General features: G+C 42.9%; 1 protein-coding gene across 3 annotated transcripts in view; it reads right to left on the reverse strand.

The window, feature by feature from the left end:
* LOC121495465 (tomoregulin-1) overlaps nucleotides 1-26476 on the reverse strand; it is a 129074-nt gene that overhangs the window by 75423 nt on the left and 27175 nt on the right. Inside the window, exon 1 of one of the 3 annotated variants that reach the window (XM_041762953.1) lies at nucleotides 10482-10856. The exons of 1 other annotated variant lie outside the window; for it this stretch is intronic. In XM_041762953.1, coding sequence (XP_041618887.1) covers nucleotides 10482-10686 — 205 coding nt within the window. In that variant the 5' untranslated portion in view covers nucleotides 10687-10856. Of the gene's footprint in view, nucleotides 1-10481; nucleotides 10857-26476 lie in introns of those variants that run through there. One more of the 3 variants, XM_041762952.1, reaches the window with a different exon arrangement.

Genomic DNA, 26476 nt, shown 5'->3' on the forward strand with positions numbered 1-26476 from the left:
CACAACCACTTTGGATAACAGTTTGGCAGGTTCTTAAAATGTTAAATGTAAGGTTTACCATATGACCGAGTAATTCTGCTCCAGTATAAACCCAAAGGAACTGAAAACATGTCCACACATAAATTTGTACATGAATGTTCAGAGAAGCATTATTCATAATAGCCAAAAAGAAGAAAACAACCCAAATGTCTATCAAGTGAGAAATGGATAAACAAAATGTGATATACATATATATCCATGTATTTTAATATTACTGAAACATAAAATGGGTATGAAGCACTGACACACACTACAATATGGATGAACCTTGAAAATGCTAAATGAAAGAAGCCAATCATAAAAGGCCACATACTATAGGACTCCATTTGTATGAAATGTCCAAAATAGACAAATATACAGCAAAAGGTACATTAGTGGCTACCTCAAGCTGGGGGGCTGGGGTTTGGAGAGTGAATGCTGAAGACTATAAAGTTTCTTTGGAGTAGGACAAAAATGTTCTACAATTGATTGTGGTGATGGTTGTACAATCTTGTGTCTATTCTACTAAAAATACTGGATTATACACTTTAAAAAATGATGATGATGGAGGGTGGCACAAACATAATTACTTCATTTAGTAGAAGTGGGTGGATGCTTATAAAAAATGAATGGTCTACATCTATATTGGGAAACAAATCCTAACATTTAAAAACTAAAAGACAAACACAAATCCAGAAAGGATGGATATCATCATGACTTCAGGAGATACTTTTGTGGAAGGTTTTTTTTTGAGAGAGAGGGAGAGAAAGAGCACATGCATACATATGTGAGTGGGGGGTAAGATGGAAGGAGGTAAAATCCTAAGCAGGCTCCACACTCAGTGCAGAGCCTGAGATAGGGACTCCACGCCATGACCCCAAGATCATGATCTGAGCTGAAATCAAGTGTCAGAGACAACCAACTGAGCCACCAAGGCACCCCTATTGGAGATACTTTAAATGTACTCTACAAAAATAAAAGTACAACAAAAAATGAAATAAATAAAATTCAATGCATATATCCCAGAGTAACAAAAATATAAGAAAAACTGAAAAACCATTCAAAATAAACCTATTATCATTGTAATTGGAGGCTTCACTATTTCATTAACAGGAGATGACAAAACAAAGAATTAAAAAGCACAGAACTAATAGTGAAAGGGAATATAAAGGAAGGGAGAAGAAATGTTGGGAAATATCAGGAAGGGAGACAGAACATAAAGACTCCTAACTCGGGGAAACGAACTAAGGGTGGTGGAAGGGGGGAGGAGGGCGGGTGTTGGAGGGGAATGGGTGACGGGCACTGAGGTGGACACTTGACGGGATGAGCACTGGGTGTTTTTCTGTATGTTGGTAAATTGAACACCAATAAAAATTAACTAAAGTAAAAAAATAAATAAATAAATAAATAATAAAAAGCACAGAACTGACAAAGTATAAACTATTCTCCTTGGTAGAACCCAATCTGGCAAGAAAAAAGATTTAGACAGACAGATACATACAGATAGATATAGAAAGAGACTATGATAAGGCAAATGCTACAGTCTTAACAACTGGGAAATCTGGGTATATTATTGAACTTTTCTCTAAGTTTGAAATTAATTCAAAATAAAAAATGTTAAGTAAAATTAATAGTTATATAATAGGGGACCAAGAAGCCAAGGATATAACACTTTCTTTCTTGGACTACAGGGATCTTACACAAAATTTGTTCTCCTGCTGGGATGCAGACAGACACCTAGTTTTCCTACCAAAAGCTACAAATTCTACAAGATTTTTTTTTAAGATTTTATTTTATTTATTCATGAGAGGCACAGAGAGAGAAAGGCAGAGACACAGGCAGAGGGAGAAGCAAGCTCCATGCAGGGAGCCCAATGTGGGACTCGATCCCGGGTCTCCGGGATCATGCCCTGAGCCGAAGGCATTCAACCACTGAGCCACTCAGGTGACCCTCTACGACACATTCTTAAACCATAATGCGAAACCACAAAACAAAATATCTGTAACATACCTATACTTACATGTTTTATAAGAATGACAAGAGGAATTTTATCTGAAATATCCTTGTGGTAAGGAAAAAGACATATAATGATCAGTTTCCACCTAAAGAACTTGAAAGAGAAAAAAAGGGAAACTTGAAGGGGAAAAGATGTAATACTAAGATAGAAAATTAATAAAGGAAAACTAGATATGATAAAAACATCATCAAAGAGCTTTTCAAGGAAAACAGTATAATCAGAAGCAGGGTAGCCTTCAAATATGAAGAGGTAGAAGGTGGATTCAAGGAAAGGGTTGAAAAGGAAAAGAATAGAGTACAGTGGGAGGTGCAAGGAGCATAGGCAGGAGAGGTCTCCAGCCAGGAAGGGCTGAGCACTGCAGAAATAAGGATTTGCATCTAACTTGGTCATTGTGAATAACAGGAATGAGGGAAGAAATATATACACCAATTTGACTCTCTTCCAAACAGGCTCTCCATCTCAAATTAAAAGCAACACACTTCACACTGCCTCCTACAGCATAAGATCCAGAAGCCAAGGGAGAAAAAGATCAATGAAAGCCTAGCTAGGCAAGGATTGGCAAAGAGAAGTACTCATGCCCCACTGGACAGCTCTAGGTGACTTTTGCCATCTAGAAACAAGAGCCCGATGTTACCAATACCTCCCAAGTTTAGAAAGGGTGATCAAACTCCAGATTTTTAAGGAAAACCTCCAGATTTTTAATGGTTAGTAACCAATGCAATTTTTTTAAAGATTTTACTTATTTGAGAGAGAAAGTGAGTGAGACAGAGAGAGCATGGTGGAGGGGGGTTGGTCAGAGAGAGAAGCAGACTCCCAGCTCAGCGGGGAACCCACTGCGGGGCTCCATCCTGGGACTCCAGGATTATGACCTGAACCAAAGGCAGGTACTTAACGGACAGAGCCACCTAGGCACTCCCAATGCAAATTTTTAAAACTGTGCAGGACAAACAAATGCTCTTAGTTCTCCCCATGTCCACAGTTGTCCTCTATCACTGTGTTCCCAGTCTCTTTTCTCCAGATCGCCTTCACCAATTCCAGCCTTCGCTTTCTAAAACCATGATGTTGCTCAAATCCTTAAAGTTTCCCTGTCTTCAGAGCAAGTAGCAAACCTCAGCCTTCAAGGCCTTCCACTAATGTGGCAATGTGACTCACTTGCTACTTTTATCCCCACACCCCAAATATCCCAAGATTCCCCCTCCCTGTTTTTTTCTTTTCTTTTTTTTTTTTTAAGAGTTGTCTTTTTTAATTCATGAGAGACACACACAGAGAGGCAGAGACAAAGGCAGAGGGAGACTTGATCCCAGGACCCCAGGATCACAACCTGAGCCAAAGGTAGATGCTCAACCACTGAGCCACCCAAGCACCCCTGGGCCTTTTCCATCACCATTCCCTCGGCCTAGAATACCTACCCTTCCCAGCTCTCCTCAGTTTCTATGTCCATTCAGTTATTCATTCTACAGATAAATATGTAGAGGCACCTAATTTTGTGCCAGACACTATTCTAAGCACAGTCAATAGGGCAGTGAATAAAACACAAAAATCCCTGCCCTCGTGGAGGTATATAGAGGAGACAGATAATAACAAGTATAGTAGGTCACACAGGAAAAGTTGCTTTGAAACAGGAAAAAAAGCATTAAGAAAGATTAAGGTGAGAGAGGGGCAGAGAGGATGGAAGTTGGAAAAGGCTGCAATTTTAAGGCATTATTTTGAAAGTGACATTAAAGACCTGAAGGCACTGAGGGGATAAATTAACTGGGAAAAGAAGGTTCCAGGCAAAAGGAGTATCAAAGCAAAGCCCTCAGGCAAAAGTGTGCCTCTTGTTTCAAGTTGACATTCTACTCTGTCTATTGGGCCCAGGTGAGTGCCACTTACTCAGAGACACCGTTTTTCGATTCCTACAAATCAGAATTATTCATTCCCTCAACACCGTACTTATATCTTCCTTAGGGCACCTTACAGTAAAAAACTTTCTTTTTAAACATGTATGAGTGACCATTGAGCAATTAATCAAGAGTCAGGTAAAGGAGGAAATAATTTAAAAATGAGACATAGGAGCACCAGGGCAGCTCAGCCAGTTAAGCATCTGCCTTCAGCTCAGGTCATGATCCTGGGATCTTAGGATGGAACCCCACATCAGGCTCCCTGCTCAGCAGGGTGTCTGCTTCTGCTTCTCCCTCTCCCCCCTGCTTGTGATCTCTCTCCCTCTCTCAAATAATAAAATTTTTAAATTAAAAAAAAAAAGAAACGAAATATACACATTTTGAACTTCACACATCTAAACAAACATACATTCATTTCCTGTATAGCACCAAATGCAGTGCCCTCCTTTCTTAGGTAAGCTACACCTACAACCTATTAACTACAATGTCCATTTTCCTTTCCTTTAAATTAAGAGACGTAGGCACTTGGATGGCTCAGTCGGGAGAGTATTCAGGGTCCTGAGTTCAAGCTCCACATTGGGTGTAGAGATAACTAAAAGAGATACTTAAAAATACTTGCAAATTTTTCTAAGAGTAGAATCCTTTCAGAGATTTATAAGGTTTCCCCAAACTGTTTCAGTTGTCTTGACCACAATCTAATTCACTGAAAGGCAATTCTCTCTCTCTCTCTCTCTCTAACCTTTATCAAGTCTTTGCAAAGCATTTCATTAAAAGACAACTTTTTGGATTAATACTGCACCAATGAGTAATTTTTGTTATTTTATACTCAAAGGATCGCTCGTATAACTTTGAGAACAAACACAACTGATTCTTTCTTGGTAAGCAGAGAAGTATATGATTCACAGGCAAACAAGAGCTAACTTACCAGCTTGAGCATCTGGGTGCTATGGGAATTGGTTAGTATGTTTACTAAGGGAATGTCTAATCCAAAATGCTAAAATCAAACCCAGCAAATGATCTTAATAGACATTTTTCCAAACAAGATACGTAAAGAGCCACTAAATGCATAAAAATGTGCTCAACATCATTAGTCATTAGTTAAATGGAAATCAAAACCACACTGATACATAACTTCACACCCACTAGGATAACTATAATCAAAAAGACAAGAACAAGCGTTGGCCAGGGTGTGGGGAAATCGGAACCCTCATACATTGCTGGTGAAAATGTAAAATGGTACAGCTGCTTTAGAAAACAGTTTGGGAGTTCCTCAAAATGTTATACACAGAGTTACTATGTGACTCAGAAACTATTCCTAGGTATACACCCAAGAGAACTGAAAACATATGTCCACACAAAAATGTCTACATCAATGTTCATAGCAGCATATTCATAATAGATGAAAAGTGGAAATAACCCAAATGTCCACCAACTGATGAATGGATAAACAAAATGTGGTCCATACAATGAAATACTATGCAACCATAAAAAGTACTTAAGTTCTAACACATGCTACAAGACAGATGAACCTTGAAAACATTACACTAATTGAAAGAAGCCAATCACAAAAGGCCACATGTTGCAGGATTCCATTTACATTCAATGTCCAAAAAAACAAATCCACAGACATTGAAAGTAGATTAGCAGTTGCCAGGGGTTGTACGGAGAGAGGAAAATGAAGTGACTGTTTATAAGTATAGGGTTTCTTTTTGGGGTGATGAAAATGTTCGGTCATTAGATAGTCATGACGGTTGTACAATTTTGTGAATATACTTAATTGTACACTTTTTAAAAACTCCAGTGCTGTCAGTGTTCAATAAATGCTTATTAATAGGGGAAATGTTGAGAGAAAGCCCAGATGTATTAAACAGAAATTTCTTTACATAGATTTATAAAAGGCTAACTACTTCTGTTAGAATACAAAGCCCTTGAAGGCAGCGATGGCCTCTCATTTATTTCCCTTAACATCTAGCATACTAGAGTACCCTAAGCAGGTACTCAATCAAGGTTCACAAATAAATTAATAAAGACCCACATATTACATACCAAGGATCTAGAAGTCCTGGTCAAGATTCCACACAGATGTTTAAAAATTCACTTTTTAGTCCCCAAAATTCTGAATTGCCACTAATAAGACACATCTCTTAATATGAAATTCATAACATCCATTTGTACCATCTTTACCACTCTGTCACAGTCCAAAGGACCCACTTCTAATTTCCATGACTTTTATTTTTTTTTTTTATTTATTTATTTATGATAGTCACAGAGAGAGAGAGAGAGGCAGAGACACAGGCGGAGGGAGAAGCAGGCTCCATGCACCGGGAGCCCGATGTGGGATTCGATCCCGGGTCTCCAGGATCGCGCCCTGGGCCAAAGGCAGGCGCCAAACCGCTGCGCCACCCAGGGATCCCTAATTTCCATGACTTTTAAAACCTACTTCAAATTCTCCACCTTTATATCTACCACCAAATGCCACTAATTGGTCTCTCACTATGTTTTTCCACTTCTTTAGCCACATTCCTAAGATAGAAATACTCACATAGTTAGCCTCATTTGTTCTTCTCAACCTAGAGTCCAAACGAAGCATCGTCATTATCTTCATATTACAAATGAGGATAAAATGCCACATCTAAGGTCACCTGGTCCCTTAGGTTCAAAGTTCATCTTTCTTCACATGTAATGTGAAGTCATGTAATTCCAAATTTTTTTCTCTTTGGATGACAAGGAACTTTCTGGTAAGTTAATTTTTTAAAAATAAGTACAAATAAGAAGATACAAAACACCAAAGCAGTAACTATAAAGTCCAGAATGACTGGAGAGCTGAGGCATGAAGACAATTAAAAAAAGCTTGTTTAGAAAAAGAAGAAATAAACAAAGGACCCAGTGCTTTGGGAAGATGTTGTAATATCAAGAGATGACAAGGACAAATACAGACCCATTCAGTTTCTTCTTTGCTTTGGTAAACATCAAGGAGCTTGATCTTGAAGAAAAGAACGATCATAAAAGGAAGCTAACATCTGAGGTAAGTGGCATGATTCTTGGACAATAACAATACACAGCTAGTTCAAAAGAATCTGCATTCTGATCTAAACAAATCACAATCCGTGATACTGAAAAAACTTTAAGATCTGACTGCTGATTATCTAAGCTATCTTGACACAATGCCAGAAGACCAGAAATGTATGCTCAACTTTCAAAAAAAGGAGAAATGCCAATCCAGAAAAGCATCTATAGGTAAACATGCCACGTATCCCCTGAAAAAGTCTAGAAATGGGCAAATAGGTTTCTGAACATGATAAAATGTAAAAGCCAGCTGGGATCTTAATTAAGGCAGGCTATACAACATTATCTATCAGATAGGATTATTAAAACGGAAAAAGGGAGAATGATACACACATATACATAACTGATTCTAACAAGACAATCAGACAGAATCTTTAAATAATAGGCTAGTGAACAAAATGGGAAAATGTTGGACAGCAGAAGTTCAAAAATCTGTTAAACTCTACAAGGAGGATGCATAGCTGGCTGAACATCTGGTTGATTAATGTATCAACAACAACCAATTTGGAAGGAAGTCTCCAGTAAAATATCATAGAGCTGCATCCTTTTCCGTGATCTAGACAACTTCTATTAAAAGGTTTTTATTCTTAATAAAAACTGATTTTTATTCTTAATAAAGCCACAGACCTGCTCTTCAGATTTGCAAAGGCCACAATACTGTGAGTGACCAAAACACAAAAAGCCTGATAGAATCAGATTCCAGAACGGTCACAGTTGGCTGAAATGATGATCCAAAATTAAAAGTGAAAATTAACAGGGATTTATTTGTTTTTAATATTTTATTTATTTATTCATGAGAGACACAGAGAGAGAGAGAGGCAGAGACACAGGCAGAGGGAGAAGCAGGCTCCATGCAGGGAACCAGGATCACACCCTGGACTGAAGTGGGCGCTAAACCGCTGAGCCACCCTGGCTGCCCTTAACAGGGATTTAACTATAGGAAACAAACTGAGGGTTGCTGGAGGTGCGGTGGGTGGGGGATGAGAGCATTTCAAGTAATGAGCACTGGGTGTTATATGCAACTGATGAATCATTAAACTCTACCTCTGAAACAAATAACAGAGTACATATTAATTAAATTGAATTTAAATTTTAAAAAAATTTTTAAAAGAAAAGTAACAGGAAGTCAAGGCCAGCATTTAGATTTTGAAACTAAAATACAGGAAGGAATAATCTTCAGTTTATGTGGGAAATGCCTGGGTAATAAAAGTGACTACAAAAAAAAATCCATGTAAAATCTCACGATGCATTAATAGATGCCTATGCCCAGATCGGATTGCTACAGTTCTTAAAAAAATTACCTCTTTCCATATGAATCATTCTCGGATTTTCATTCTATAAAGTTATAACAAGAATCTACAAATATCATTTAGTTAAAGCTCTAGCTTTAGACCCAGCTTTATTCACATGAATAGCTTTATTCACATGGATCTTAGCATTAGAAAACATTTTGAGAAGCCTAATTTATTTACATGGATATCAATATATCCTTGAAAGATGGCTAGATATTATCAAATCCAAGTCACTCTTTTAACAGAAGAGGAAATTAAGAAAGATTAAGTTACTAAGCTAAGCTCCTTAGCAAGGGCCTGGATCTCCAAATCAGTCCCCTTTTCCTACACCATGAGGGTTTCCAGCCCCGTGTCCTTACTTAAAAGTTGTACTTTGCACTGAAGAGTTAGAAAACATACACAGAAACATCCATCAACACACATTGTATTTTGCTAAGGACAAATTAGCTTAGCAAGAACAAATAATCACAGCACATTAGCCAGTAAAATATTTTGACATGGTGTGATCACTTACAAGTTTGATAATAACAAATATTTGCTACAAAAAGGCACTCCAATATACAAATGGTTTTTATTCTTAACCATGAATGTGTGATTATTTATTAAAGCACTATCCCATATCCCACTTAACATTAAAAAAATAAAGTGAAAGTTATTACATGGATGGAAAAGCTTTTAATGGACATGCCATTGTTTAAGGTGCTCAAAATCCCTCCCCCATCATAAAACATACCATTATGAAAATTACTAAGGATTTTAGACCTTGAAATCTAAACAGCAGGCCAAAGGTTTTCTTCACGGAGGGTAGCATCTGTGCTGAGACCCCCTTGGTCCCTCCTCACTCCCCCAGAAACAATGCCCCTTCAATAGCCCAAAGGTACAAATGTTGTCTGGCAGACAGGCCAGTGGATCCCCGGGGTGGCCTTAAGTCCATCCTCTTTTCCCTTTCCCCTCCTCCTCCCTCCCCCCACCCTCCACCCCCCACCAAGCCTCTTCTCCCGCCCTCTGGGTTTAGAGAAGACAAGTGGAGAATTGAGAATTGATAAAAGGTAAGTTAGCAAGGCTGTGGCTTACGATCTCTACCATCTGCTAGGCCAGCTCTAGGAGGATGCACCCACCCCTAAATCAGACCTGGAAGCTTCTCCTTGCCCCAGGGTCCTCTGGGACCCCTTTTGAAAGGAAGAAGGAACTTTACAGCCCAGATACCCTCATCTCCAGTCTCTTCCATTAGAGCCCCAGCAAGCTCTTTGTTTCCAAGACCTGGGGAAGGGGGGTGGGGGGAGGGGGAAGGCCTTGGAGAAGGGGAGAGGTCACTCCCTTGCTCCCATTGCTGCCAATCTCCAGGCCCTCCCGCAAAACACACAAACACGCGCACAGGGATCATGCTCTTTGAACCGGTTCCCTTTCCCCACACCACCTTAAACACCCACGGTCACACCTAGCTACAGAGAGGCACTTCCTGAAATCCAATTACTAGCTTTCTTGACCCAAACCCTGCGCAGGATGACTCCCTAGAGCTCCCTCCCTCTGAATGGACACCCACGGGTTCACTCCAGGACACCCATCCCTCCTCCTCCGTGCATGCCCCAGGGTGTATCCCAGAGCCCCCCGCAGATCGCACGACTGCACAGGGTCATTTCCTGCGCCCCAGGACTTTTCCTTGCAGACATCCACAGACCTCGCGGTCACTCCACCCCCCCCCCACGGCAACTCTGAACCCAAAGGACAAATACACACACACACAGGCGGTTGGGCAGCGTCAATCCACGTCCTCTGGGCCGCCCGTGCCCTGCACCCGCACCAACAGTCCGAGACCCCAGGTCCCGGGTCACTCCGGGGCCGAGGCTCGCCCCCCCGCCCGCAGCAGCCCCCCGGCGTCACACACACACACACACGCACGCACGCACCCGGCCTCCCCGCAGCCCTCACCACGCACACGCACACCCGCGCTCCCGCGTGCACACCCGCGGTCACACCAAGAGCCCCGCCGCCCCCCCCCCCCGCCCCCGCCGGGTCCCGGCCCCGCAGCCCACGGCGCCCCGGGCCGCTCCCGCGCAGACGCTCGACACACACGGCCGCACGCGCGGCCACTCCCCGGGACCCCGCCGCGCCCCGCGCCCCGGCCCCGGCCCCGGCCCTGCCCGCGCGGCCGCCGGACTGGGGGGGGCGGGGGGAGGGGCCGCAAGGGCGGGCTCCGGCCGCTCCTACCTGAGCAGTTGATGCTCTTGCCTCTGCCGCCGGGACAGTCCCCGCCGCCGCCGCCGCCGCCGCCGCCGCCGCCCGGGGGCTGGTTGGACGCGCGGCTCCCGGGCAGAGAGAAGGCGAAGAGCAGGAGCACCGACGTGTAGCCGCAGAAGGCGAGCGGGGGCGCGGCAGGCAGCCGGAGCGGCGCCTCAGCGGCCGCGGCGCCCATGGCTGGCGCCCCTGGACGGCGGGAAGCGCAGGGAGCCGCAGGCCCGGGGCATCCAGCCGCGCGCCGGGAGCCCCGCCGCCGCCTCGGCGCCTCCTAGCAGCCCCTCGGCATCCCGGGCCCGCCCGCCGCGCCCGCCAGGCCCCGGCCCGCGCGCTCGGGACGGATCGGAGGGGCGCGGGGCGCGCGCGGGGGTGCGCGCGGGGGTGCGCGCGGGGGTGCGGGCCCGCGTGGGGGAGCCCGAGGCGGGGGGCGCGGGCGGGCGGGCGGGCGGGAGCGCGCGCGCGGCGGGCGGGGGGCGCGGGCGGGGCGGGGCGCGGGCGGGGGCGCGGGCGGGCGCAGCCCCTCGCTCGCCGCTCGCCTTCCCTTTGTGTCCGCGGCCGGCGCCACCGCGTCACAAAGACCCCGGCCCGCCCGGCGAGGGGCGCGTGACAGAGCCGCGGGCGGGAGGGGAGGCTGCGACCCCGCCCCGCGCACACCCCCGGCGCCCGCGTCGGCAGCCCCGCCCCCGCCCCCGCCCCCGCCCCCGCCCGCGGCCGGCGCCGCCTCCGGGGGAGCTATTGTTCCTGCGGCGGGGCGGGGGCGGGGGCGGGGGCGCGGGGGGCGCTGCCGGGACGGACGCCTTTGCCGCCCTTTGCAAGTGGTTTTCGAGCATTGCCTCGGCCCAGCAGCGAGGCCGCGAAGGAAGGGCAGGTGGTCCATCACCCATCTCTGCCCTCGGCAAAGAAACTGAGCCGCGGAGAGGCGAAGGTGACTGGTCCAAGGTCGCACCCCAAGAACTGGGCAGCATCCGAACTGGGACCCAAGTTCCAACTCCCGCTGTGCAGTTCTTAGAGATGCGGCGAGCGGCTACGCTGCTCACCCCACCCCGTCCCCACAAACACCAACTGAATTTAAAAGACCCTTTTAAACATCCATATTGCCCTCTCCCACTCCCCATAAGAGCTCATCTTGCATATGCATTTGCCAACTTGCCACATGCAAGACCTGGACGAAGCTTGTCACGAGCGTTCTCCCCAATTCTTTTTTGCAGCCCTGCAAGGGAGTTTTCATTTTCATCCCCATCCCATAGATGAGGAAGTTGGGCCCCAGAGAGGCCATGTGGTCGGCCTCCCCGTCGGTGCTGTCTCCATCACATCTTGGTAGAGGAGACCTAGGGTAGTAAGGTTATGGACTGGATTGTTCCAAGGTCCTCTGCCTTTTCCGTAGATTATGCGGCTTCTCGCCTTGGAGTTTTTTGTTGTTTTTTTTTTAAATCCCGTTGAAAAATTGATAAATATGCCTCAACATTTTTAAATGTGCGAAAAGCCACCACAAGCAAAGCCACATCAGAGAAAATATTTTCAATGTGAATAGGAGATAATATAGTCAATATGAAGAATATAAATCAAGAGGTAAACGTTGACATAACAGAAAAATGAGAAGCTGACTTGTCTTTTTAACTTAAGATACAGGGATGCCTGGGTGGCTCAGGGGTTGAGACTCTGCCTTCAGCTCAGGTGGTGGTGACCCTGGGGTCCCAGGATCAAGTCCTGCATCGGGCTCCCCTTAGGGAGCCTGCTTCACCCTCTGCCTCTTTCTGTGTCTCTCATGAATAAATAAGTATTTTTAAAAATAAATAACATAAAATACGACAATATATATGAAGGCATATTTAAACCCAGTAGTAAAGCCAAACTGTGGAAGGAGGCTCGGTGTCCATCGAAAGATGAGTGGATAAAGAAGCTGTGGTCTATGTATACAATGGAATATTCCTCAGCCATTAGACACGACAAATACCCACCATTTGCTTCGACGTGGATGGAACTGGAGGGTATTATGCTGAGTGAAGTAAGTCAATCGGAGAAGGACAAACATTATATGGTCTCATTCATTTGGGGAATATAAAAATTAGTGAAAGGGAATAAAGGGAAAGGAGAGAAAATGAGTGAAAATACCAGTGAGGGTGACAAACATGAAAGACTCCTAACTCTGGGAAATGAACAAGGGGTATTGGAAGGGGAGGTGGGCGGGGGGAGGTTGGGGTGATTGGGTGACAGGCACTGAGGGGGGCACTTGGCGGGATGAGCACTGGGTGTTATGCTATATTTGTTGGCAAATTGAACTCCAATAAAAAAAAATTTTTTTAAAAACCCACTAGCAATAAAAGGGAGATTGAAACCACAAGGGGTTTTTTTCCTCAACATAATTAACAATAGTTAAAAGAATTAACAAAATCTAGCACTATTAATTTATACATCTTGGGAGGGCAATTTGAGTTTATATCAAAAACCTTTAAAATATGTTTACCCTGTATTTTTTTAAGATTTTATTTATTCATTCATGAGAGACACAGAGAGAGAGGCAGAAACGCAGGCAGAGGGAGAAGCAGGCTCCATGCAGGGAGCCTGATGTGGGACTCCATCGCAGAACCCCAGGATCCCACCCTGGGCTGAAGACAAGTGCTAAACCGCTGAGCCACCCAGGGGTCCCCTGTTTACCCTTTAAATCTAGGAATTCCGGGTATCAGAATTTATCCTAAAGAAATCATTGTACAAGCACACAAATATGTATGTAAGGATGTTCATTACTTTTTTATAGTAGTAAATATAAACTAAATGTCCATCTGTGGGAAATAAAGTATGGTGCCTCTTTGTATGGCGAAGTATTTTGCAATTTTATTTATGATGATAACATGGAAAAAATATTGATGAGTTGAGAAAATCCCATATTTCTAAAACATACATGTGTGTGTACACATCCCTAGGAAAGATGTCAAGAAAAATATACAGCTATATATTAACTGTGATTATCTCTGAAAGGGGGCTTATGAGTAATTGGCACTTGTCCTTTATACTTTTCTATATTGTCTGAATTGTTTTTCAATGAAAATTTTTATATTTATAATTTAAAACTCTATTTTCTTCTCAATTATATTTTCAACTGGCTTTTTATGTAAATTCATATGTTAACTTTTTGTTAAGATTTGCCTCAAACCTTTAAACTGCTAGCATGGCAATTGGTAAAATGAAAATCCAGCTTCTGGCTTCTGTTTCAAGTGTGATCCCAGGTTTCTGACTGCTGAGCCACAGCTAAAGGCTCCTTCTCAGAGCATTCCTTCAACAGCTTCTCTGCTAGTCTTGACCTCTTCTTGTGCTTCTTTCCCGCCCTCTTGTCTTGGCTCTCCCACCCCCAGTATTGTGCATTTAATTTTCATTTGACTGCTAACCATAGCCTAGGCAGAAATACTAGAGGAGACAACCCTTAAATAAAACGCAAAACCCCAGTGCCCATAAATCACAAATTAATTTGCATCTACATCTTTCTCCAAATTAGGTAGGAAAAATTCAGCATAGATTTCTCAAAAGTTGTCAAGTTGAAAAGGGACTCTACTACAGAAATAGGATTTCTCCGATTTCAATCATACAATCTCAGAGAGGAAAAAAGGTCTTAATGGTCATCTACTACAACCCCCATCACATGCTTTAATATTGGTGACCCCAAAGTGTTAGGTAGCAAGAGTATGGGACTTGCTACATGAAAATCACCCAGAGTTTTAAAAGAATGTAGATTGCTGAACACCACACCAGACATGCTGAGGGGTGGGTACTCAAGTATCCCTTATTTATATTAAAGTTCTCTAGTAACTCAGTGCACTGCCAGTTTGGAAAACACTGACCTAACCTCAATCAGTCAGTTACTGCTCTGTAACAAACAACCACAACCCCTTAGCAGTGTGCCACAATTAGCATTCATTTCTCATAGGTCTGGCGGTTGATTAATCTAGGCTAGGCTTGGCTGAATGGCTCTGCTTCAAGCTGCAGGTTCAGCTGGGCTTGACTCCTGTGTGCAGGTTGAGCTCTGATCTTCTCCAGTATTATGCTTTTGGGGGCCCCAGCTGGAGGGGCAGCAAGCTACCCAGGGGGAACTCTTATGGAGTTGATACTGGTGCAGGGGGGCATGCCCAACTGTGCAAGCATTTTTCATACCGCTTGTACATGTCTGCTAACATCCCACTGACTAAATCAAGTCTCATAGCTGAACCCAAAGAAAGGGGGAAGGGAACTCTATTCTTCTGGAGGTGATTGAGAGAAGGAGTGACTACAGGGTACGTATTTTTGAACAATGAACTATCATAAATCCTATACTTGAATGCCATGATCTATTCTCCGTCAGAATGTTTTCAGTTCTGGGGTGCCTGGGTGGCTCAGTTGGTTAAACATTCTAAGCTTGATTTCTGCTTAGGGCACGATCTCAGAGTTGTGAGGTTCCTCACTGGGTGTGGAGCCAGTTTAAGATTCCTCACTGGGTGTGCAGCCAGCTTAAGATTCTCTCTATCCTGCTCCCTCTGCCCCTACCCTACCCTTCCGTCTCTTAAAAAAAAAAAAAAAGGAATATTTTCAGATCCAAGTAACAGAAAACCAACCCAAATTAACTGAAGAAGAGATTCATTGGCTCAGATTTAAAATTAAATTTTTTAAAAAGCAAAAGCTAGTGCCCTCTCTTATGAGTTGGTTTTTGTCCTCAATAAGGCTTTTCTCATGTTTAAAACATTGCAGTCCTTCAAGAAATCTTTATGAGCACCCACTGTGTACTAGGTACCACAGTAGCCTTGGAGGGGCAAGTGATCATTCTGCCTTGCTGTCTTGGGGGGAAAGTGGGAGGACATCTGAAAATTAACAATTACAACTCAGTGTGATAAACACTAAATAGAAATGGAGCATGTGGGCAGGGGTAGGAATAAATGGCAAATCCTACTCCACACTCCCAGGTTGGCCAAAATTGTGGCTTTTCTGGACCTCCTGCTGCAAGGTCTAGCTGCATAATGAAGCCCTAATAAATGGTAATGAGACAATTTGGGACTGACAAATTGGCCCTGGTAGGAGAGAGTCACAGCACTTGAGCTCAGTCCAGAAACACTGGAATGATTTATGATGCAGCACTGACACAAGCTTGGGATTGACCTCTGGCCCATCTTGGGAAATTAGAGCCCCCTTCCTAGAGAAAGCAGTCTTTTCAAAAAATGGAAAGAGTGAGTGAAGTCACTCACTCTTCAGTCATTCATTCAGTAAGTTTGTACTGAAGGACTACTCCTTGCTGAACACAATGGTGAGCACAAGAGACCTAGTCCCTGTCCTAATGAAGTTTACAGTCAAAGATTAATCAAACAATTATACAAATAAAAGTGAAATTGCAACAATGTTGATAAATGCTATGAAGGGAAAGGTCAGAGGTTTACCTGTTACAGTGATGCTTGCGCTAAGATTAGAAGGCTAAGTAGAAGTTGGCCAAGTGAAGAGAAAGTATTCCAGGCGGAGGGAACATCGTGAGCAAATGCCTGTGAGTAAGAAGGGTCTGAATGCCAGCCAGGGTAGTAAAGACAAAGTCAGCTTGTTTTAAACTTCATTCATTGACTCAACAAATATTTACTGAGTACCTACTGTGATGTAGGCACTGTTCTAGATGCAGAGAAACCTCGGTGAACAAAACAAAGTCCCTGCTTTTCATGGAACTTCGGGTCTAGTGAGGAGACCCCATCAAAGGAATCCTGGTGGGGGAGAATGATTGTTGGATCAGGCCACAACAACAGCAACTACAATTCACTGAAGACCTACTACATGCCACGTTTTGCCAGCCACTTCGTATTTATGTCACTCATCTTCCCACCCACCCTGTTGGTAGGCATTATTTCCACTTTATAAGTAGGAAACTGAGGTTTATGAGGTTAAATGACAACTCAAACCCCAAAGCTACAAATTTGGAATCACCTGACTCTGACGCCAGAGCTCCACCACATGAGCCAGTAGACAGAGCAGCAGCAGTGTCTGATACAAAACAGAGCAAAGATTGGCACCACTAAGACTGCAGCCACCACAAAGTGTGCACAAACAATCCTGAGCCCCCTGCCAGCATGTCAGGAGACTTTTGTTGGGGCTTCTTGTGATCAGGCAGGGATTACAGTAATGTGATTACATTGGTTGTAATTACAACTCTGGTTGAAAGCACTATGATTGTTACCCACATCCCCTTAATGGTCCTCAATTACGTAGATGGGCAGAAGCCAAGGAGGCAAGGGTTACAGATATCTGAGCAAAAAGTGCTATAGGGATACGGAGAAGTAGCCTCACTCTGCCTAGAGAAGAACAGGCTTCACCACTGTAATTCTGTCAATTCGAAAAGCATCGCACCCAAACAGTCCCCATGAGTGGGTAGGGAGACTGAGGAGGCATCTCTGGGTTCTTCCTGCAGGTCTTCTTGTCTTTCAATTGTTCGGTATTGCACTGAATACAGAAGTAAGATTTTTCTCCATCTTTCAGCAAATGGAAATTTTCAGCTGCAATTCAAAAATTTCTCCAAGGGTTTAACTCCTAAAGGATTGTACCAAAGAAACAGCTTTTCTGACAAAGACAATCACACATAAATAGTAGTAAGAGGTATAGCATAGTAATTAAGAGTGTAAGCTCTGGAACCAAACCATCTGGTTTTGCATCTTAACTCTGCCACCCACTAGCTCTATGACCTTGGGCAAGTTACTTCTGGATGCCTCAGTTTCATAATCTGTAATATGAAGATAAAATTTCTATTTGTTTCGAAGGGTTATTGTAAGGATAAAATGGGTTTGGATGGGTAAAATGCCTAGAGTCATGCTTAGTTTATAAGTACTCAATAAATAATTAGCTAGGAATAGTAGTAGCAAAGTAAGCGCGTAATAACTGCTAACTATTATTAGTGGCAGTAGCCATTAACTGCATTTATATACTAGGCTAAGAGCGTCACGTGTATTATCTAATGTAATGTTCCCAAAAACCTAATGGGGAAGGGTGCTATCATTATCCTCATTCTGTAGCTGAGAAAACTGAGATTTGGAGACTTTAAATAATTTGCCTGTGGTTACACAGCGAGGAGGCAGCAGGACTGGTACTTGAATCAAGGTCTGTCTGACTCGAAAGTCTATGGTCTGAGACAAAACTCAAAGAGTTAAAGTCAGCAGTCAAAACAGTTCATGTGAGCTGACAGGTTGCTAGAGAGACCTGCAGGAGGGCAGCCTGCTGAGTGGCAGGAAAAGTGGTGACAAACAGCCAGGTGGGTCAAAGGGAAGGACACGAGGTTACAGCCAAGAGTCTAGGAACTTGAGAATGGCATCCACTGAGCCAAGAATCATGAAAGAGAGCTAAAGCAAGAAGCTAACTACATAGAGGAATTAAGAGTGAGCCCAATGGAGTTAAATAATTATATTTTACCACTGTATATTTAAGTATGTCAGCTTGCCTCTGTATGTATACATACGTATAGAACATATGTCATTTGCCTGTGTGTGTACATATGTAATGAGTGTGTCAGCTTGCCTCTGTACATATGCAAAAGTGGCAAGCATATGTCATTTTACTCTCTGTGTACATATGTAGGGAATGAGTGAGTATATATCAGGTTGCCTCTCTGAGAGTGTGTATGTATGCATATTTGAGTGTGACAGCTGGGCTCTGTGTTTGTACATGCAGATTTACATGTATGTATCCATGCACTGTATATAGCAACTCATCTATATGTGTACATGTGAGCTTAAATTGAGTCAACCGTTTTCTAATTCTCCTTCCTTGGCTGTTAGTTGAAAATTATTTCCTACAGTCTGATGGACTCAGCATCTCAGCATCAGGATCAATACAGTTAGACTTGGCACTTAGTCTGGGTTCCTTTTTTTTTTTTTTTTTTAGTCTGGGTTCCTAATTAAGGAATTTATAAAGTTGAAACAAAGACCACATTCTAAAGCTGTTTCTCTCAACACAGAACAATCATGATAAGACTTAGGACAGCTATGGTGGTTTCGATGGGAGTGGGAGCAAGGGTCAGGGCTGGGTATGGAGAGTGGTGACAGTAGCACCATTCATCCCATATTCATCCACAAGTGTTTAGAGATTGCCTGTTATGTGCCAGGCAACCACATTAGCCACTGAGGATGCACAAGTGAACAAGATAGGCACAGTCCCTGTCCTATAGTCCAAGAGGGAGTCAGACTTTAAACAAACAATTATAATTGTGAAGGATTTTTGCAAAGCATGTGTGAAAGCATCAGACAGGGATCCTTAACATCCCAGGGGCAGTGGGTATCAAATAAAGCTTCTCCAAAGAAGTCATATGTAAGCTAAGGCTGGAAGACTGAAGAGTTAGGAGGGAGGAGAAAGGGAAGAGTATTCCATGAAGAAAGTTCAACATGTAAAAATAAAAGAATATGGCAAGATTAGAAGCAGAGAAACCAGGTGTGCCTAAAGCTTTGGAAAGTGAGCAGGTAAATGACATAAAGAATGAGGTTGGAGACTTCAGGAAGCACAGGCCAGATCACATAGGGCCTTTCAAGCCAGAATAAGGATTTAGATTCCATCCTAAAATTATAAACAGGAAATTGCCTGCTCAGATTTGTGTTTTTAAAAGATCACTTAGTTAGGGGTGCCTGGGTGGCTCAGTCAGTTAAGCATCTGCCTTTGGCTCAGGTCATGATCCCAGCGTCCTGAGATCAGGTCCCACATCAGGCTCCCTGCTCAGCAAGGAGCCTGCTTCTCCCTCTCCCTCTGCCTGCTGCTCACCCTGCTGGTACACTCTCTCTCTCAAATAAATAAAATCTTTAAAAAAAAATTTTTTTTAAAGATCACTTAAAGGTGTGAACCATAAGGTATGTTAATTATATCTCAGTGATGCTATTGAAAAAAAATCACTTGGGCTGCAATATACAGAGTAGATTGGAAAGGTACAATGCACCCAAGGAAACCATGGGAAAGCTAGTGCAGTGGTCTAGATGAGTGATGATGGTGGCTTAGACTAGGGAAGATGGTAACAAGTAAATGAATTAGATTGCGGGGGCGGGGGGGCGGTGATCAACAGAATTTGGTGACTGTCTAGATGTGGGGAGAAACTGTCAACCCAGGGTTATCCCTTGGTTTAGTGGCATTTACTAAAATAACCATTTCTGGAGAAGAAGCAGGTTTGGAGGAAGGATGATGAGCTCAGTTGTAGGCTCACTGAGTCTGAGTGGCCAATGAGGCATCTGTATTGAGCCAGTTGGATTTTTAAGTCTGGTGTTCTTGAGAGATTTAAACCGGACATAGAAGTGTGGGTGTCATCAAAGGATAAATTAATTGAAGTCACAGAAGTGGGTTTGATGACTTTAAAGTGACTAACAATGAGAAGAGGGCCTAGGCTGAAGCCCTGAGGAACTCCAATGGAGGGAACTATGAAAGAACTGCCAGAAATTTAGGAGGAAAATGGGAAGAAAACAATGTCATTGTGACCAAAAAGTGTTTCAAGAAGCAAGATGTGGTCAACTGCTCAAATGCTCCTGAAAAAGATCAAGCAAGATAAGTACTACACAGTGTCCAATGGATATATCCACTTGAAGTCATCAGCGATCCTAGCAAGAGCCTGTTAAGTGGTAAAGTGGTAAGAGTAGAATCCAGATTAGAGCATGTTGAGACATAAGTAGGAAGTGGAGACTGATCATTTAGACAGGTTGGCTATAAAGAGAAGAGAATCAAAGCTAGAAGTAACTATGGGTGGAAGAGGGACTTTTTAAGATGAGACTGTATAATATTTAAACAATGATGATGGGGCACCTGGGTGGCTCAGTCAGTTAGGCGTCCAACTCTTGGTTTCGGCTCAAGTCATGATCTTAGGGTCATGAAATCTAATCCTGTGTCACAGGTGGGCTCACACAGAGCCTGTTTAAGATTCTCTCTCCCTCTCCCTTTGCCCCTCTCTGTCCTGTCACAATACCCACCCCCTCAAAAAACAAATAAAAAAAACTAATGATGATAAAGATCCAGTGTGGTGGGGGGAGTTGAATGCACAATACAGGATAAAAGATAATCAGTAGTAGGATGAGGATAATTTCAAGTAACTTAAGAAGACAGGAAAGGGTGGAATTCAAAGCGTAGATGGAAGGATTACCTTGAGAGAAGACACTTTCTTTGTAATTAGAGGGAAGGTAAAGAGATGGAGGCTGACTCAAATGGGATATGGTATTGAGATACCAAGGAAATTCCTGGATCTTGGCTTTGATATTTTCCAGAGAGAAACAGAGATAGGGGTGGTGTGGGGATGGTGGGTGGGGGGAGTGGCTAGGTCAAAAGGTAGCATAAGGTAGCTATGGCCCCACTGTGATCCCTATCAGCTCCCTCTTAGCCTTTCTACCCCAATCTTCATCACCATCATTGATGTGGGCAGTTGCATTCTACCTTGTATACAAAATTACTTTGTTTTTAAGTGATCTAAAATCTGCAGTATAGGGCAGCCCGGGTGGCTCAGAGGTTTAGCGCCACCTTCAGCCCAGGGCGAGATCCTGGAGACTCGGAATCGAGTCCCATGTCAGGCTCCCTGCGTGGAGCCTGCTTCTCCCTCTGCCTGTGTCTCTGCCTGTCTCTCTCTCTCTCTCTGTGTGTGTGTGTGTGTGTGTGTGTGTGTGTGTGTGTGTGTGTCTCATGAATAAATAAATAAAATCTAAAAAGAAAAAGAAAAAAAGAAAAACATCAATAATTAAAAATAAAATAAAATAAAATAAAATATGCAATATATGTAATAGACACCATAGCCAGTACCCTGGCCCTCCCTCTTAGCCAGATTACTGCCCAAGTCCCTACTACAGAGAAATTTTGGTCAGATTTGAGAAGAGTAGTCAATGATGTTAAAGGGAGAGAAAATATGTGTTTTTCCCAGCAGAGCTCAGGAGAGATCGATCCATAGCACCAGAGGCAGAGAGCAGAGAAGCAATTTGAAGCAGGAGTACTTAAGAGAAGGAATTTAGGGGCCCTTTCTCTCACCTGGGTATTTATTAATATTGTTGTGGGGGGAGAAACTACTCCTCTTACTACATACCTCCAGCAGAGGAGTTCTAAGGTAGCTCCTTAAGAAGGTTGGGACAAAGTGGACCCTTTGCTTTCTGAGTAATCAATGTGAACTAAATTCAGATTTTTCTCAGGTCTGGCATACTTTCTTTCCATATGAATGCTGGCAAATTATCAAGACTGATTAATCATAATGTTGCAATCCCTATGAAATAACTAATCAGAGTGATGATCATTAATGGATGCTAAAACCATTGGATGGGGGAATCCCTGGTGGCTCAGCGGTTGAGTGTCTGCCTTCGGCCCAGGGTGTGATCCTGGAGTCCCCGGATCGGGTCCCATGTCAGGCTCCTTGCTTCTCCCTCCGCCTGTGTCTCTGCCTCTCTTTCTCTGTGTCTCTCGTGATAAATAAGTAAAATCTTTTGGGTTTTTTTTAGATTATTTATTTATTTATTCATGAGAGACAGAAACACAGGCAGAGGGAGAAGCAGGCTCCATGCAGGGAGTCCAATGCGGGACTTGATCCCAGGACTCCGGAATCATGCCCTGAGCCAAAGGCAGACAGACTCAACTGCCAAGCCTCGCAGGCATCCCAAAAAGTAACTTTATAATGGAGAGATCTAGCAGATATTGCCTTCACCAAGTGCTGAAATTTAGCTCCCCCAGTGGAGCAGCTTTTGACCACGTGACTTCCAAAATTATGTAATGACAAGTACATGACATTATTGACATGATAGTCTTGCCAAAGAGGGTTAACCTGAATCTAATCATGAGGAAGTAAATAAATCCAGTGTATGAGGCACATTGACAAAGCCTGGACTTTACAAGAAATTTAATGTCATGAAAAACAAAAAAGGAGAGGTTTGTTCTAGATTAAATTAGACTAAAAAGACAAAAACAACCAAATGTAATAACCTTGATTGAATCTGAGAAAATCAACAGCAATAAAAAACATTCTTAAAGCAACTGGAGAAATTTGAATGTAGACTGCACATAGATGATATTATTGAATTAATATCAGTTTTCTTAGGTATGATAATGGGATTGTGGTAATGGAGGAGCATGTTCTTATACTTAGCACATGCATGCTGAATAATTTAGGGGCAAAGTGTCATAATATCTGCAGCTTTCAAGCGCTTGAAAGAGAGAAAAGCTGTTAACAATTGGTAAATCTAGGTGGAGAGTAAAAGAAGATTTTTAAAAAACTCAATACAGTCTATTTCTTCATTACTTAATTTTTCTTTTGCCATGACCTTGGGTAGCTTTATGCTTATAAGCATAAACTGTACTTCTTAATGTGCTAAATTAAATTAGATTGAAATCTTTAAAAGCATCATAGCAAGAAAATTGTTCTGCAAAGCTTTTTAGACATAAAAGAACTTCTAATTTGTGTAGGAGTATAAGTGAAGAATAGTAAAGTGGGAGAGAGAGCCACAAAATAACAAAAGAACACTTTCCTAGGAGTCAGAAGACCTTTGGGTCCAGCACTTAACCACAGGAGATTAAATTCCTTGTCAGCAATGTGGGGCTAATGGTACTGCCTTCGTCATCCTGCTGTACAGGTACAGGAGAAACAGGATGTGAAAAAGCTTTATCACCTGGAAACGAGCATGCAAGTGAAGTGATTTTTGTTATCATGCCATGGGGACATCCTAGTAACAGTGGTTCCGGAACTTTATGATACCTAACAAGCAAATGGGAAGCTTGTTAAAAGTGTACATTTCCAGTCCAGCCTGCAGGGATTCTGATTCAGGAGGTCTGAATTGGTCCTAGAATTTGCTTTATGAGAGGAATCCCAGGACCCTGAGATTACGACCTGAGCCAAAGTCAGGTGCTTAACCGACGGAGCCACCTAGGCATCCCCCATTTTAACCATTTTTAAGTGTACAGTTCAGGTATATGATTTTGAACAAGTCACTTAACCTCTCAAGTCTTCATTTCACTGTCTTTAAAATATAGACAAGGTGCACCTGGGTGGCTTAGTCAGCTGAGCATCTGACTCTTGGTTTCAACTCAGGTCATGATGTCACGGTCTTGAAATCAAGCCCCACGTTGGACTCCACATATATTAGGGTCTGCTTGAGAGTCTCTCTCTTCCTTTCCCTCTCCCACCCCCACCCCGCTCACACACACTCTCTCTCTCTCAAAGAAATCAATCTTAATTTTTTTAAAGATTTGATTTCTTCATTCATAAGAGACACAGAGAGAGAGAGAAAGACATAGGCAGAGGAAGAAGCAGGCTCCTCGCAGGGAACCCAATGTGGGACCCGATCCTGGACCCTGGGATCACCCTGAGCCAAAGGCAGACACTCAACCACTGAGCCACCCAGGCATCCCAAAGAAATAAATCTTTAAAAAAATAAAATATTCCAATAAATAAATAAATAAATAAATAAATAAATAAATAAATAAATAAAATATACATGATATTACCTATTCCTACAGAGTATTTTAAGAATTAAATTAGATAATATATACAAACATGCCTAGGACCACAAAAGATGTTCAACAAATGCTAACTCCCTTCCTTCTTCCTTCACTTGAATTAGGTTTCAGACCCCCCTGGTTCTATAACAGATATCATCTACTGAAATCAACTGCTAAGATTTTTTAAAACATATGCAAAAAATCTACACATTATTGTCTTAGAACAGGGCAATTTGTAAAACAGAAGTATCCTATAATCTATAGAATTGGACAATTTGAAACAGCTAAAGGAAACAGTACTCAGTTATATTTTGTTGCGAAAATTATATTTTAGGAAGCAGCAAATCTTTTGTGCCCATTATACAGAAATTCTTTAATCATCTTTTTTTTAAAGATTTTATTTATTTATTCATGAGAGACACAGGGAGAGAGAGAGAGGCAGAGATACAGGCAGAGGGAGAAGCAGGCTCCATTCAGGGAGCAACGTAGGACTGGATCCCATGACTCCAGGATCAGGCCCTGGGCCAAAGGCAGGCGCCAAACCGCTGAGCCACCGAGGGATCCCCCCATTATACAGAAATTCCTATTTGATTGTATTTAGATTGTTTTAGAAACAATTTAAGTACAATCAACACCCAATATCATTAGCTTCTACAAATGGGGCTTTCAACCTTGGGAGTGATCCATTTGGATGCAGTATATGAATTCCATTTATGTGCACATTATCTGTCAAAGAGAATGCTAAATTGAAAAATTTGGATTATGTGCAGTAAATTGAAAAGATTACTTTAACTTGAGAATTAGACTAATGAGAACAGGGGAAAGGAATTTAGAGATCCTCTCCTCCAACCTCCTTATTTTACAAATAAGGAAATTAATAGCAAGAAAGACTTAGTAACTTGTCCTCATGACAAGTTACTCATGAGTTACCAGCAAACCTGGGACCAGAGCCCAGGTTCCAGGAGTGTGTTCTGGTGTCGTTTGACTTTGAAGAATGGGTGACACTTCAGCAGCATAGGTGATGGGAAGGGATTGTGGAGAGGCCGACAGCACTCCAGCCAGAGGGATCAATGGAAGTAATTGTACAGAGACAGGCTCTGAAACAGGGAATGTCAGAAAGGGGAGGCTGGAAGAAGAGATTAAGATGAAGTTCTGTGATGTCAGAAGAGAGTCTGGGATTCTCTTGTAACACAGAATATCAGAAAAGAGTTTAAGGGACTCCTTTAAAAATTTTTTTAATTTTATAGTTTATATGGCTTTTCCATATTTGTATTCTCATATAATCACTACAGCAATCTTAGGAAGTAGATATTATACAGATGACAGTCTAATATTCAGGAGATCACATTATTTGCAAAACTAAGATTTTTTTTTAAAGATTTTATTTATTTATTCATGAGAGAGGCAGAGACACAGGAAGAGGGACAAGTAGGCTCCCTTCAGGAAGCCTGTTGTGGGACTTGATCCCAGTATCCCAGGATCATGTCCTGAGCCAAAGGCAGATGCTCAACCACTGAGACACCCAGGTCTCCCTAAAAACTAAGCTTTAAACTCAGGCTCTGAATAAAAAAACTGTGTGTTATAATTTTTTTTAAGATTTTTTTATTTTGGGGCACCTGAGTGGCTCAGTCTGTTAAATGTCTGCCTTCAGCTCAGGTCAAGATCTCAGGGTCCTAGGATCAAGCCCCAAACCTTCTTAGGAGGACTCTACTTCCCTCACCTTGATGTTGGGCTCAACCATGTGACTTGTTTTGGCCAACGAAATATTAGCAGATTTAATGTTGAAATTTGAAATGTGCTTCTACAGCTGGAGTTGTCCTCTTGTACTTCTGCTATCACAGTGAGAAGAGCTTCGCCTGAATGATAGTTCCTGGCCCATTAGCCTCGGGCTCGAGAATTTGAGTACATCTGCCCAGCTCCCCCCAGACTTCCCAGTGGTTGAGTGGCTGGAGTAACCACCCTCCCATCCTTCAGAAGATCTAATACTAGCCTATCCAAAGACACTCTCTGAGACTCAAGGATAAGAATCTAGATCCATATGCACCTCACCAGCAGAGCACCAACCTCTGAGCTTCCTTCTTCCTTACTCCGGAAGCTGAACCAGATGATGGGACAAAAAACTGAAACCTTAACTTCTATGTCTACTTACAGTATTTTCTCTGTAACAAATATTCTTTTTATCAAAAAAAACCCAACTTCTTAAATAATAGGGTTTGGAATTTTTTTCCCCAACAAACCCATAAAAAGAAGACTCAAACCAGAACCCAATTAAATCTCTTGACGGTCATCAGGAGTTAAGAGAGCCCATGTTTATGGATAGAGAACGTCCCACTCTGAGCCCTTTATTTTTTTTAAGATTTTTTTAAAGATTTTATTTATTTATTCATGAGAGCCAGAGGGAGAGGCAGAGACATAGGCAGAGGGAGAAGCAGGCTCCCTGCAGGGAACCAAATGTGTGACTCGATCCCAGGACCCCAGGATCACACTCTGAGCCAGAGGCAGATGCTCAACCATTGAGCCCCCAGGTGCTCCCCACTCTGAGCCCTTTAATGAAGGTA

This window comes from Vulpes lagopus, chromosome 7 (genome assembly GCF_018345385.1).
Source record: "Vulpes lagopus strain Blue_001 chromosome 7, ASM1834538v1, whole genome shotgun sequence".
Lineage (NCBI taxonomy): Eukaryota > Metazoa > Chordata > Mammalia > Carnivora > Canidae > Vulpes > Vulpes lagopus.